Source organism: Colossoma macropomum, unplaced genomic scaffold, assembly GCF_904425465.1.
Source record: "Colossoma macropomum unplaced genomic scaffold, Colossoma_macropomum, whole genome shotgun sequence".
NCBI classification, from domain to species: domain Eukaryota; kingdom Metazoa; phylum Chordata; class Actinopteri; order Characiformes; family Serrasalmidae; genus Colossoma; species Colossoma macropomum.
In genome coordinates, this window is record NW_023494792.1 from 30,947,401 (window position 1) to 30,963,032 (window position 15,632).

The 15,632-nt window shown below is 39.2% G+C and overlaps 1 protein-coding gene across 1 annotated transcript in view; it reads right to left on the reverse strand.

Moving 5' to 3' along the window:
- Positions 1-653: 653 nt before the first annotated feature.
- The window catches only part of LOC118812122 (venom phosphodiesterase 1), a 60,416-nt gene continuing 45,437 nt past the window's right edge, over positions 654-15,632 (reverse strand). The window contains exons 22-25 of the mRNA XM_036576863.1: positions 9,761-9,838; positions 9,522-9,642; positions 5,956-6,112; positions 654-1,204 (exon numbers count right to left, since the gene is read on the reverse strand). Of these exons, the coding sequence (XP_036432756.1) occupies positions 1,031-1,204; positions 5,956-6,112; positions 9,522-9,642; positions 9,761-9,838 (530 nt within the window). The 3' untranslated portion in view covers positions 654-1,030. The remainder of the gene's footprint in view (positions 1,205-5,955; positions 6,113-9,521; positions 9,643-9,760; positions 9,839-15,632) is intronic.

Consider the following 15,632-nt stretch of genomic DNA (forward strand, 5'->3'; position numbering starts at 1 on the left):
AGAAAGCAGCGGTTCTGCATTTACTGAGTGATAAATGATCCACAAGACATAATACAACTTCAAAAGTTAGATAAAGTTCTGATACTGAAAGCATGCTGTCTAGACAATGTTGAAGTTTCCAGTGTTCCTCTGTAATTCCTATAAATCCACTTTAGTGATTGATTAACTGAGTTTGACCCCTTAAGTGGTCAGGGCCCAGGTTTTATCGCTCACTTCTAAAGCCTAAGAATAGCTCAGCCAGTTTGCTTGTAGTTACTGAATAATAGCCCTTAGTATGTGATAAACATGGGATTTTAAGGTGTTAATATAGAAATATTAGATAAAAGAAGGATGAACAAATAAAACGCCTGATATTAAAACCTCTCCCTGTTGAGCCCAGTTGGAGCTTGTTTTCTCATTGCATTCCAACCTGAGACATTTTTCACAACCACAGGGGAAAGCTGGCTGATACATGCATGCTGAAAAACCAACTTGCGCCTCTGTTTACACACGCCTGCCTATGATTTTTCCTTCTCAGAAGCCCCTTTTGCAATCAAGCGGCTTAATATTGCGTTGTTCAGATCATTTTCTAATATAGCAGGTCTCCAAAAGTAAACCTGGCACTTCACCAAAATTGTAATCATTGTTCCCGTTCAGTGATGGAGAAGCAAATGTTGCTGAAAAGTGTTTCCTTTAGTTTTATTAAAGTAGTTATTATATTTGTTTAATCAGAAATTTAAACATCAAGTATGAATCAAGTGAACAAGTATGAAAGGAAAATTGCTCATGAAAATCATTATGCAGAGTTTTCAGTTATCCATGGCCAATACTAAATAGCAACGCATTGGTTAAGTCAAGTCAAGTCAAGTGGCTTTTATTTTCATTCCATCTATGTACAAGTACACAGTGGAGTAAAATTACGTTCCTCCTGAACAAAGTGCAACAAGGAACAAAAAGAACACATCTGTGTATAACTCAATCAATAGCTTGGTTAATTTAACCCCAAAAATTTACATATTAAGCCTTTACAGGTATATGCAAACGACCAGTTTCATGTTTTCCTGTGAATTGCCGCAGTAGGGCGGGTCTTTACCCGTAGAATCTCAGGGATTGGTCGACCGCTATCCTGGAAGAAGTTCAATCCTGTGAGTAACTCAACATCGTTGACACGTGACTGATGGAACCACACTAGGTCCTCCACCCAGGTTGACTCCACTTGGTTGCTCTGCGGTCAAAAAAGTGTCTGGTTATTTCAGCAAATTATTATCCATATGCACCATGTAATTACCATACAACCATTGTTTGTTAATAAATAATAATGTCTGATGTGTTATGAAATGCAAATCTTCATCGATGGTGTGGTCATAACATTGATAATGACATGCAAAACTAAAAGATTCCATTCACTAAATACATTTGCAGGCAAACGTTTGGGTGAACCTGGTCAAATTACTTGTCCTATTGATTTTCAAAGTAAAAAATAAGTTACCACGTCCTCTATAGGACACTTAAATATGCCATTTTTCTACCAATTGTAGTGCACAGCCTCTAGGTATTTGCTGAGTGTGCAAAGGTGTGTTCTCTATAGAGGATGTGTTCATTATTTTCACTTAGAAAATCTTGACCGGAAACTTTTGCCCACAACTGTATCTATTTGAACGTGTGTTTAAAAAGACAGATCTGAGGTTACGGTGCTTTGGAAAAGAAGTGTGGGGATGAGATGTGTGTGTTAAGTGGTAAAAGTCTGACATATTCAAGTGACACATTAACCACCAGTGCTGCACTAATTGGTCTGACATGATAATTTGAGCTTGGGGCTGCCCCAGGCCTTCCCTTGTGATGTGTAGGCTAAACTCTACATTTGCATAACACTTACAGCACTCAAGCAGCCAAAAACACACTGTGCTGCAATCAGTTTTCCAGGAAACTGGCTCCTGGTAATGGATTCAAACTTGACAACATTTGCTCAGATCAGGGCTATTCCATGTCACATCACGTGACAAAAGGGAAAAACCCTGTGGGACACTGCAAACGACACTGCGCTTCAAGAAGTGAAATAAAAACAGCTAGTTTATCTTTAAGGCTCAGTGATTTAAAGATCAAATTGAGTACACTTGTATTTTACAGAACTATCTATTTGCCATAACCTGGCGACACCTTAGCAGCCACCTGGGATTCTATAGCAAAGGTCTAGTAACATCTTTTTCAACCACCTGGAATATCATAGCAACGGCCTAGCGACACCTTAGCAACCACCTGGGATTTCATAGCAACAGCCTAGCGACACCTTAGCAACCACCTGGGATACTATAGCAAAGGTCTAGCAACATCTTTTTCGACTGCCTAGAATAACATAGCAATGGCCTAGCAACACCTTAGCAACCACCTGGCATACCATAGCAACATCTTAGCAGCCAGCTGGGATTTCATAGCGATGGTTTTGTAATGCCTCAAAGTTCTTTCATGAACTTTTCTTTACAACTTGTTTTGTTGCATTACTGCTGTTTTCAAGTCTAGCCTCTAGTCTCCTGGTATTGGCTGGCTGTATAGTCATAATTATGCATCACATATTTTTTCTGTGGTGTACTAACATCCTTTTGAAAGGTCATTTCCCATTTTTCTTTATGGGGTTAAACTCATTTTTTTGTGGAAACAGTAAAAAAAAAACATGTTTAAACATTTAGCAGATACTCTTATTCTGAGTAAAAAGTAGGAGAACTCAGCATTTGCTGAATGATACACTGTAAAAAATGGAGCAGGATTAAACTTAGTTTTAAGGTGTGATCTTATATAAAATTGGTTTTGTTCATCTTAGAAATTGTGCCTTGCATTGTTTTAAAATATTTGCTGGAGTTGGACACACAATATATATAAAGCCATGAACACTGATGGATGAAACCCTAAACAATGTGAATTCTGTTAAACCAATGAGGCTGACAGATGTAATGCTTCTCTACAGAATATTACATAACATGGCAAATAGCATATAAAGTGTTAATTTCATGCCAGAATGCCTCCTAAATATAAAAAAAAAAAAGACATAACTGTTCTAATATAAACAGACGGCAGAAAACCGTATGTCAGAAAAACACAAGATCCCTTTAGAATCTGGCAAATGTTTAATAAAATATGACTGTGTATGGTTTAATCTCTTCTAAACAGATTCATTTTTCAGTAATAAGAAACCTCAAACCAGAACCGTGGTTTAAATAATGGTATCTAACATTTTTGCTCATAAAGTTGTATGCAAAAGTTTGAACACTTCTGGTCAAACTGCATGTTTTATTGATTTTCTAAGTGAAAATAAATGAACACATCCTCTACAGACAGCACAATTAAAAATGGCGTTTTTCTGACAATTTCTATGCACAATTTCTATTTATTGCTGAGTTTAATGTAATAGAAAAAATAAACCATAAAATATGTGCCAGATATTTTGCACTGGCCACATTTCTGATGTCTTAAATTCTGCAAATAAAATGTACTTGTGCATCAAAACTTGACACTTGACCAGGGGCGCCTAAACCTTTTCATCTGACTGTATATGGATGAGTCGGGAAGACTCAGAGCACTGTCTCTAGAAAGAAAGACAGAACGTGGATTCTTAGACTATGACTGAGAGGCACAGACAGTGACACTTCTCAGACTCAGACTTTAAAGCATCTTGTTTAATTTTGCCCTTCAGAAATTAACAAACAAACCACGTGTGTTTGAGCAGGGAAGTCACGCTCCAGTGAAGAGCTATCTCCTGACCAAAAGGGAATGCTCTCTAAAAAATATCTTTTCTGTTACATGGTAAGAAAAAAATGAATCAACACAGGTTTGTCCTTGTTTCTGAAACACCACATCCAAAAAGAAACATGGACAAAGCTCTCATAATTCAGTTTTATGGTTTTAGCTTTAAAACACAAAGATTAGGAAATTTTTCAAAATTTGACATTGAGGTCATTGTCATAGAGCCCTCAAAAATGTCCATAAATGTTTGAGCGTCATAAGCATCACACAGATAAACAATATTCAAACAATGTATTAGATCAATGGTAGCTCTATATGTTACAGGCAAAAGTTTGAGGAAATGATTTTTCAATGTTTTTTCATTAATGTTTACCCAAAATCTCATTATCGCAATATGTCCACATGTGTTTATGAGTTTCTCATTACTGTGAGGAGCCTAGGAACCAATCACATACTAATTAAAAGAGGGGGTCATAGAGTTTCTGAGTGTCAGTGTGGCAGTGAGCCTCCAACAGCTCAGAGCATTCGTCATTGGTACCAACAGTTCCAAGACAAAAGTCACCAGCATCACCAGATCTCACGCTGTGAGAGCCAAAATCCAGGTCTAAACGCAATATTTAAAGATTTGTGATGCATTAAGCATTGCAAGATGATATATTGTGACTTATTAGTTTTATTGTTACTATTATTTTATCATCACGTATTTAACAAATGCTTGTATCCAGTATACTCTTGCAGGTCAATTCAATGTTAGAAGTCTCGCAACATGATTCTCATTGATATATTGAAGCTGCACATAATGGTGTGTATGTGCTGCTATAGTCACCTTATAAAGCCTAAAATCATCATTTAAAAACCAGAGGTGTCAGGTCAAATTTCAAAAGGGTATTTTTGGGACTGCATCAAAAGTATCTATGTATTAATGTCACACTTGCCATATTGGCATATTGACACTGTTCAAAAAACTCCAAGTATTTCCATTTTTTCCGATTTTCACTTTTCAACATCATTCGAGCAGACCAGCTGCATTGTGTGAAAAATTCATGATGGTTGGACTAATAAAAAAATGCTACAAAATTGCTGAGAATAAAATCTCTTTATATTAACTTACATTAAACGTAAAGAATGTTTTGCCTTTTCCTGTAAAGTTACTATTTTGGCTCTACAGTGACTACTATCGTCTATTATCATCCAAATCAGCAAACCACCAGTGTGAGTCAAAGAAGCTAGGCAACAATACTTTAAACTCCCTCATACGGCCAGGAACCACAAGCAGGTTCATGCTTGTATTACTCACTCCTATAACTTACCAATAACACGGCCTGTTTGCACTGACTTCCACGTAGCTGCTGAATAAGAAGCCTCAGGACATAATAAGCCTGGAATCTTATGCACTTTGTTTTAGAACAGATGCCTTTTGTCTGTTGCCCAGAATTAGTAACCACCATTCCTTCACACTAAGAGCAGGATTACTGAATGGTGCAACAACTATTTGTTTGAAGTGCTATCGACACAACACATGTTTCCCGTTTCAAAGCAGGTGCCACATTTCTACTGACATTAGCTCACTTTCACCTAACTTAGTAACATGGCTTTTTTCAGAAATGTAGCCAACACAGAAATTATCTGGACAGTATGATACAATGTCCACGTAAAATGCGACCCTTCCCATCATATCTTTCTTTAATTAAAACCCAAATGAATGAATCACTACAATAACCCATGATGTATTCTCTATCCTAGTCAGACATGTAGAGGTGTGACCTGAGAGCAAAGTCTCATTGTTTTTAGACTAAAAGAGAATCTGTGATGTGTCACACTACTCAATTACACTTAAAGGAAGTAGATTACTGTAATCTGTTGCTTTGTACCACGTCACCTGCAGCACTACGCAAAAAGCAAAGATGCTCAAAGTCTTTAAAAAGTGTCTGGCAGGCCTTCATGTTAGCACAGTAACACTAAAAACATTTGCATTTCTTTGAGATTTCATTTGAGCTGAACACTAATCTGAGCAGACTGTTCTGATCTCGATGATGTTATTCTTTGGAGATGCAAGGGATTACATGGCATTAGAGTCATATAAGCAATGTTGTTTCGTTCTAGTTTTGTCACTTGCGTGGGGAGTTCTTCCTAAACTAAACATTTTCAAGGACTTTCGATATAAACCAACCATCACCTGTGGAGGCTTTTCATTTTCTCACAAATTTTTGTGTGGGTGTGCATGTATGTATGCATACTCACCATGCAGCTCTCTGAGTTGTCAGGCCTGTGTGGCAGTATGAAACACACAGTGTGTAACTCCCCCTCACACTCACTCACTGGCTGGTTTGAATCCAAGCAGCTTGTCAGTACTGCAAAGTAATGGGTGGGGATGGGAATACGTGTTCCTGCAACAAACCTACACACATACATGCACGTTTTTATTACTGTGGTTATCCAGGTACTGACTTCAAATACACCACTAATACTACTAATCCTGACCTGACGCTGACCTAGAGCCTAGCCCTAAGCATTATTCTGATCCTTAGCAGCTAATGCGACATCGTAGTGGATAGTTAGGGCTAAGTGGTGTAGCTAAATTGAAGGTTTGGGCATAGGCCTTGACAAGTCGCTTCACTTTGAGTGCATGTGGAGTGTTGAGTCTTTAGTACAGCATTTTAGTTTAGTCTCATTATTAGCTGCAGCTATTGGCACTGCACAGAAGTAAACCCCTACTAAAAACCTGCCAGGTTCAACATAGTCTAATGGGGCCACACTACTTCCTTTATGAACCTCGCCTCCAAGTCTGTGATCTTTTACTATCTGGCTATTTACATGTTTAATTGGAGTTTTCTGGAGAGGTTTTTCAGTCATGCTAACTTACGTTACATTGATGGGCAAACAACAGGCTTGTTATTGCTGACAAGTGCACCACGTCCCCTATTTTGAGCTCCAACTTCGTAAGGCACTGAATTGGTTTAAAAATTTCAGACTCATTTAATCCCACCTACATTTAGCCCCAATTTTTTCATGGATGTTCCCTGCGAGTTATGTTTGACGCATTTTAAAGTAACAAGCCTTTCATTACAGGAAAACCTTCAGCATGAAGGACAAGACTGCAGCGCTACATGCAACAAATGCAGAGTTTAAATGAGCAATAAGCAACGTTTACGACCAAAAAAACTCAAAGCGCTACGTATTAAAGTGATTTGTCATTGTCTTTAAGGATCTTTCATAATGTAACTCAATTTACTTTGTAGGCTTATATGAACCATTTTATCGTAATGATGCGTGGGTCCACATGAGGGTAGTCCCATGTATAGATCATGTGTCAACAGGGGGGTAAATTTGTTGTAGAATAAAAAGATTTGCATGCTCATTGGTCAAAGCTAGGCTACGCTAGTCACTTATTCAATGCAATACCGGGCAGGGGAGCTGCATGTTGTTTCATATTCAATAGTAAAAAACATCCTGGAGGATCATCACTACTCTTTACAAGCTGAAACGTCAGGCAGGCAGCAACAAGTAATGTTAGGGTGTGTAAAAATCGCAAAATAAATGGAGAGCAGCATCGACAAAGAATCAAGGTAAACATCAGCAATTTTCTGATATGGTAGAGCCAAATACTTGTTGCCAGGCATTGGGAACACAACTCTGAAGTTATGCTGTTTATTTTTGTGTAAAATAAAATGTAAACCAATGCGTCAAAGTGGTATTTTGCTGCTATCACACATGCTAGTAGCATTCCCACTATATACGGAGCAAATGCTGTCTAAAAGCAGAGGTCATCAAAATAAATAGTTTCTATTCGGCAGAGCTTAGGACTAAAGTGATAGGGCTTGGTCCTCATCAGGAGGAGTAAATAATTTGCTGTGTTGCTGTCAGTCTGACACTTTCTCTGTAACATTCGCTTCAACTCCAAGTGACAGCAAAGATAGAGAATGGGTTATATTTCATGTCAGAAGTAACTCGATCTCAAAGAAAAATTACATAACAGGGCATTTGGTAGCTGTCATGTTACTTGGACAGGTAACTGTTACTGTCTAAAATAGTTACAACAACAGTTGTGTCAGTTACTGACTACACAGAATCAAAAAACAAGCATTTCTAATAGTTACTAGTAAATTATCTCTGATTCTCTCAACTTTTGAGCGACCGGGACCTTCGTCCCACTATCAAACGAGGAGACAGCGATTGTCTCTCCACAACACTGGGGGCAGTATAGATGCTCTGTATCACTCATGCCAATAGGTAGCAGTATTCATTTCCAAGAACACTGCCCTACTGGTTGTTTTGTAAGGCAAAGTAGAAAATTGATCCTTTAAAGGAAAGATGGAAAACTACTTGAAACAGCTGGTTAGCCTGTAGTTTGTAAAGCAAATATGCAAACTAGCTATCATAACAGCTAATACAGCTGAAGTTTTAAGAAATGTGAAATATAACTTACTAAAGCTTCAGCTCAATTAGAAATTATGCTAGCTGGCATAGCTTATTTGCTATTCCAACTCCATGCTAGCCAGCTGATTCAAGTCGTTTTGCCTCTTTCTTTCAAAACACTGCTTTTATTTCATGTAGTGTTTCGATCTGTCCATCAGACACAATAATGAAAGGCTTGTTATTTGAAGCTATATTGAATTTGATGCTACTGCAAGCTATCGGAGAACACCGTTACAGTAATGACTGCACATGACTAGTCACACAATGTTGGGGATGTTTGAAATGAGTAAATACTGCATTGGGTTTTGTTCATGTTTTTCCCCTAAGCTATAATTTTGAGTCTTAAGTACAGAGTCAGTTAAGGATGAGTCACGAACTGGTCAGCATGTGACTTGAGTGATACTCAAGCTTGAGTGGCTCACTTGCATCCCCATCTCTGGGTTAGGGAAGGTTTAGATGTCTATTTACTGGTTGCTGCACAGTGGTGCTTACAATAGTGCTTAAAGTAGTGCTTCTAGTAGTGCTTACAGTAGTGTGCATCATAGTCCTAAACGTAAGAAGCCTAAGAATGTGTTTCTAGTGCATGGTTATTTTGTTGAGCCTTAAACAAAACACACAAAAATAAACAGTTTGGACAGTTTTTTCCCTGAAAGCAAGAGGATAGTGGACCACTGTTGGCCCGCCAATGGCAAAGCTGGAGGTACACTGGCATTTTGCTCAGCGTTTTGTGGGTGGCCCACTGGCAGTTAAGTAGAGTATTAGACAGAATTCCACTTATCATTGCTCATTTTCCACTCGCAGTCCAATTTACTGATTTTTTCTTTCTTCCTCTCTTTAGTTACACTTTACATTATTTTGGTAAATATTTTTAATCTAGCACAGTGTCAGCAACAACATTTTCTATAAAACCATTTTATCAGGCCTAGTCATTATTTTTTTTTTCTCAGTTATTAAGTTTATTTTCTAAAATAAAAGTCTCTGTGCATTTAACATCTGTTTGAGAAGATTAAAAAATAGTTGGAGCTTGTATGCAGGACAGTGATCTGGGTGGTCTGAGGGCGGACCAGCAGTGGCAAACAGTCAGCGGGGTGCTGACCTTATCAAGCCAGCAGACCAATATATGCTTGCTATTTGGGTTGTTAAATATAGTAGCACAAAATGGTATCACAAACAAAAGAGTCAGCAAATAGGCCTTACAAGTTGAAATTTTTTCACATATTAATATGTAAAAAAAAAAAACAGGACAAAATATCATGTGTTCCTCACAAGTGTCGTAATATGCAAGCACACACAGATACATTCTGTGTTCCTGAGTTCTGTATATATTGAAACACAACAATCTACGTGCTGATCAAATGGCTGGTGATGCTGATATGACGCAGGACACATACTGTATCTGATCGGCAGTGCCATCGTAGTTATAGTAAAACACAGGTCCAGTCACCACATTGATCCCATTATACTGAGAGGAATACTTCAGCAGTAAGACTTCCTGAAAGTACTGCCATATTCCTGCAGAAAGCACATACACAAACGCACACTTTGTATAATTGATTTACATAATTACTGCTCAGTGTTTGATGTATAAGGAAGAGCATGACACTCAGGGAAGTGTGAAGGGATGACTCACTCTTGAACTCCGGGTACATCGGAACTACATTACTCAGAATAAGTCCATCATAGTGCTCTTCAGCTGTGCTGTTTAGACCTGCAACACACACACACACACACACACACACACACACACATACACACACACAAAATCAGCACAAAAAAGTCCTACATGTTATATTTTTTACATTTGAAAATACTGTTTACACTTTTAGGTTTTTTTATATTACTACTATCATGTGCTGTGTATTTTATACTGTATATTATTTGTATTATTTATTGTCATCCAGTCACTGTCCTAGACATTGTATATATATTTCGCTGCTGTTGGAACAAAACCTTGTCTCTCCATTTTTTATTTTTTTTGTGTTTTACATCATTTGACAATGCCTATACATGTTGGTAAATTTAATGATGAACAGACCAAAAGAAATGGCCAGAAAGTCTGGTTCCATTGATGTACATTAAAAGCAAAGTATGTTTTTCCCTTCTCCTGTAAAGTTATCATTCTGGAGATACAAGCTTTTCCGACAACAGCAATATACTAATATAGCGATATACTAATATATATATACACAGTCATATATACATATATATACAAATTAGTATATAAGATTAAAAGATATATATTATAAGATATATAAGATGACATGTTGATGTGACAGCAATAATATTTACAGTACTCTGCAAACGTCAGAGACCCCCTTTCATTTACATAGTTTCTGGCCAAAACGGCCATTAGGTACAAGTCATTTTTGGCATCAGGACAAAAAAACAACAGAAAACATATAATTAACACAAAAAAGCACAAAACAGTGACGACTAGGCATTATAACAATTTTTTTTTTACCATTTAGTGTGCTCACCCTTTGCCTTTATTACAGATTACATTCTTTTCAGGAAACTTGCTTTCAGTTTTTCAAAGAAATCTGCAGGGATTTTCCTCCACACCTCCACACCACCAGCATATTATGTGATGCTTACAAGTGGATGAATAAAATCACTCTTCTCACCAGCATCCTTTGTTCTTCACTTTGTTGCAGTAAAACAAACAGACCCTCTTTAACGACAGAAAAACAAAAGTAAACTAAAAATATTGTTTCCAGTTTTCCTGAACTGGTTTCTGACTTTCCTGTTTGTTTGCTTGATTACATTATTAAACTCTGTATTTGCATCCAGATCTGGTCTCCCATTCGCCACAGAATACTAGATGCGACACCTGCACCACATCCTCCTGCTGGTCAAGCTGAATCAATTCCCAAAGCTGTTTTTGCCCCGGCTGCACCTATAATAAGTCACTCTCCTGGATAAATAAAATGGAAACACAACTTCCTGGTCCAGCTCTCTCAGATGATTCCAAAGTAATGGTGATACCCTGCTTGCTGGAAGAGCCTAGAATGGGTCACTGCTCTACAGATGAATAACCAGGAAGTTGCTCAGAATTATGACGAGTATATGGCACATTTCAGAGCTGTATTTCATCCCCTTGCAGGCAGCCGCGAGGATGGTGACCAGCTTCTGAAGCTCGCACAGGGACAGGACACTGTAACAGATTACACTTTGCACTTTTGCACCACAGCTGCTAAGTGCGGCTGAAATGAGGCAGCTCTGATTAATGCCTTCAGACTCTACCATTATCATTATCACTCTATCATCACTATCATTAACTAGATAGTGATGACTAGTGATAACTAGATAACCTCCTTCAAGAAATATGGCTCCCTGCTCGCCTCTCACATCCAGCTTTCATTTCTCAGGCAGCAGATCAGACCGAGCCTATGCAACTTGGGTGAACGCCACAGAGGAACGTAAGCGCTAATTGCAAAATGCTCTCTGTCTTTATTGTGGTGAGAGATGTCCTCTGTTTACATTTAGCAAAAAGAAGAACACTTGTCTTCCCCCTTACAGACTTTGGGACTGTGCAATTGAATAGCAATGATTCCCCCGTCGCATATTTATCCCCTGTCAGTTGCAAAAACTAAGGCTATGGTGGAATATATTCAAAAGGCTCTTCAACAGGATTTATTTGGCCCTTCACCTCATTAGCATCTGTTTTTAATTTTTTTGTTCATCAGACTGATAGGGACAAATTATTGCTATACAGGTTCGCTGTAACCGTAACAGTAAACACTGTCACCATAATATTTTGTTTTCCTCTCCCACTGGTACCTGCTGCCCTGGAACAGCTCGCAGGGCCTTGTTTCCTCACTTAGTTGGACCTGCTGAGGGCCTACAATCTGGAACATATAAAGCAGGGAGATGGATGGAAGGCACCCCACTTCAAATTAATTACGAATATGTGGCGATCTCATACGGCTCCCCCTAGCTCCCCCTCTGTTTTCTGAGCATTTATGAACGAAGTGCTTAGACATATGCTTGAAACGTTTGTGATCATATACATTGATGAATTTTTATATTCTCTGCTTCCCTTCAAGACCATATCCAACACGTGAGGCGTGCTCCACAAAAACTGTTGGTGAGTAAGTCGAAGCTGAAAAGTGTTTGTTCATTCAGACTAGAGTCTCTTTCCTGGAGTACATCAGTACTCATGTGGAAGTGCACATGGATGCTAAAATTGGAGGGGGGCCACGAATGGCACATGGTAGATTTTTGGGGTTTGCATTTTTTTTAGACAAGATTCATCAGTGGTTTCAGTACTGTGGCAGGCCTAATCATGTGTCTTTTGGAATGAGGATACAGCATGAGCAGCATTTGCATCACTTAAAGGGGATGTTCAGACGCATCTCGCCTTTTGTGGTAGAAGTAAAACTAGCATTAGTAGAGTGGCATCTGTGGCTGAAGAGGGCTGTTAAACCCTTCATGCTTTTTATGGACCAAAGAAATTTGTAATACTATCAAATTAGCCCAGCAATTGAAAACTTGACAAGGAAAATGGGCTTCGTTGGTTTCAATTTCATAATCGCCTACTAACCAGGCTCAAACAATGGTAAAGCAGAATTTTTTGTTTCTATGGTTGTGAACATGCCCCACAAAGTAATTCTGCTATCATTAATGTAGCTCCTGTACAGTGGCATGTCAATGAGGAAATAAGAACAGCCTATCCAGAGGATCCTATTCCCATTAACTCTCCTCCTAATAATCTAGGTCCCCATTTTTTGCAGAGATCGGCTACTGAGGTTGGCTCACACATTGCTGGCTACTGGACATTTTGGCATGGCGCCCACCACACGTCTCCTGACTGAAAGCTATTGTTTGCCCTTGTTACCCATGAATGTTCACACCAATATCTAATTATGCTGTCTATGTGCTACTACTAAGACTCCCAGCCGGTAAAACTTGAACTGCGCCCAGTACCTAATAGGTGCTTTGTCCAGTTGTTTTCCATTATGTATGAACTATAAGGGAGGATTTCCCTTATAAAAGGGAGTTAATTAAGAGTGTTGCATGAAATTCCTCAGAAGTTTCTTTTAGCTAAGGGAAAATGCTGAGGGGTTTACTACATACCCTAAAGCTTTGCTGTAAAATTCCATTGTATCCATGACATCATTCTCTCATTAACTTCACTTACAATAAGTATGTAAGCTGGCTGCCAGGAAGGCTAAGTAAGATAACACAACTCACAACTCACAACACCCAGTCTGAAAATGTATCTATAGATTTTGTGTATATTTGACTTATTATAAGGGCATTGTTTCCTTCAGCACATAACCCTGTCAATCAGTATTTACCGTGGCAGTCTAGGTCATCTTCCGACTCACCAGCTATTTATACATTTAGCGCTGGTCAAATTTGTCCCCTCTTAGTATTTTTAGTTGCTTGTAATTTTTTCTATCTTAAACAATTTGCACGTCATATCTTCAAAAAAATCACAAAAATCTCCATATCTTCAGCTTTTCATGTTGGCCAATAATCTTATGGGACCATTTTCCTTACTTTTAAATATCCTGAGGGAAATGACAGTTAAGGAACTTTATACAGAGCTTGAAGGATTATTTGAAGGAGAAATCCACTAAATTTTTCAAACGTTCCACATAATTAAGTGGGTAAAATGTAAACAAAGTCATTTGTTCTAGATATACTTACCAAGACAGAGTTGTTGACAGTGGTGGTGATAGGAACCATGCATCTACCTCTAAAAGCTGCTTCCCAGAAAGTTATTATACAAAATGGTTACGAGGTTAGAAATATGCTGCCTGATGCCTGAAACATTGTTTTATGAAAGATTTGTTATTAAGTTTTGGCCTGAAGCATCTTTTTAATCCATTTATTTTAATCCATTTTTAGTGGAGGGGTACATGCAGGGTAAATAGCCCTCAAGGAAAACCTATGGGGGTGTAGGGGTGCAGGAATCGGGTAGGGCAACCCCAATTTCAATGCCCATGATTTTGGAATAGGATGTCCATCAAGGTCATACATACTTTATTGCCAAAAGTATTCACTCACCCATCCAAATAATTTAATTCAGGTGTTCCAATCACTTCCATGGCCACAGGTGTATAAAACCAAGCACCTAGGCATGCAGACTGCTTCTACAAACATTTGTGAAAGAATGGGTCGCTTTCAGGAGCTCAGTGAATTCCAGCGTGGTACCGTGATAGGATGCCACCTGTGCAACAAATCCAGTCATGAAATTTCCTCACTACTAAATATTCCACAGTCAACTGTCAGTGGTATTATAACAAATTGGAAGTGATTGGGAATAACAGCAACTTAGCCACAAAGTGGTCGGCCACGTAAAATGACAGAGCGGGGTCAGTGGATGCTGAGACACATAGTGCGCATAAGTCACCAACTTTCTGCAGAGTCAATCGCTACAGACCTCCAAACTTCTTGTGGCCTTCAGATTAGCTCAAGAACAGTGCATAGAGAGCTTCATGGAATGGGTTTCCATGGCTGAGCCTTACATCACCAAGCGCAATGCAAAGCGTCGAATGCAGTGGTGTTAAGCGCCACCACTAGACTCTAGAGCAGTGGAGACGTGTTCTCTGGAGTGATGAATCACGCTTCTCCGTCTGGCAATCTGATGGACGAGTCTGGGTTTGGCGGTTACCAGGAGAACGGTAATTGTCTGACTGCATTGTGCCAAGTATAAAGTTTGGTGGGGGGATTATGGTGTAGGGTTGTTTTTCAGGAACTGGGCTCGGCCCCTTAGTTCCAGTGAAAGGAACTCAATGCTTCAGCAGACCAAGAGATTTTAGACAATTTCATGCTCCTGACTTTGTGGGAACAGTTTGGGGGCGGCCCCTTCCTGTTCCAACATGACTGCGCACCAGTGCACAAAGCAAGGCCCATAAAGACACGGATGAGCGAGTTTGGTGTGGAAGAACTTGACTGGCCTGCACCTCAACCTGATAGATGAGTTAGAGCGGAGACTGTGAGCCAGGCCTTCTCGTCCAACATCAGTGTCTGACCTCACAAATGCACTTCTGGAAGAATGGTCAAAAATTCCCATAAACACACTCCTAAACCTTGTGGAAAGCTTTCACAGAAGAGTTCAAGCTGTTATAGCTGCAAAAGGTGGGCGGACATCATATTAAACCCTATGGATTAAGGATGGGATGTCGCTCAAGTTCATATGCATGTGAAGGCAGACGACGCGAATACTTTTGGCAAAATAGTGTAGGTGTGATAGTCAGTCCACAAACAGGTGTCCATATAATGAATATCAGAAAGAAAAGGCAGACTGCAATTACAGAGATTCTCAAGTATCACCTCGGAGACAGGGTGTGGCTACTTACTAAAGACTGAATTACTGTGAAGGATAAACCAGGTGATTTATAGCCTACAGCTTTCCTGTCATTACCACGTATCACTGAGCTTTTATGTTTCCTTGCTTAGACAAGTGGTTTCCTGGTACATTGCCTGACGCCTCCCCCAGTGCGGATCCACTTCCGCCTATGGAAAACTGGCGGAAGTCTGGCTCACACGGT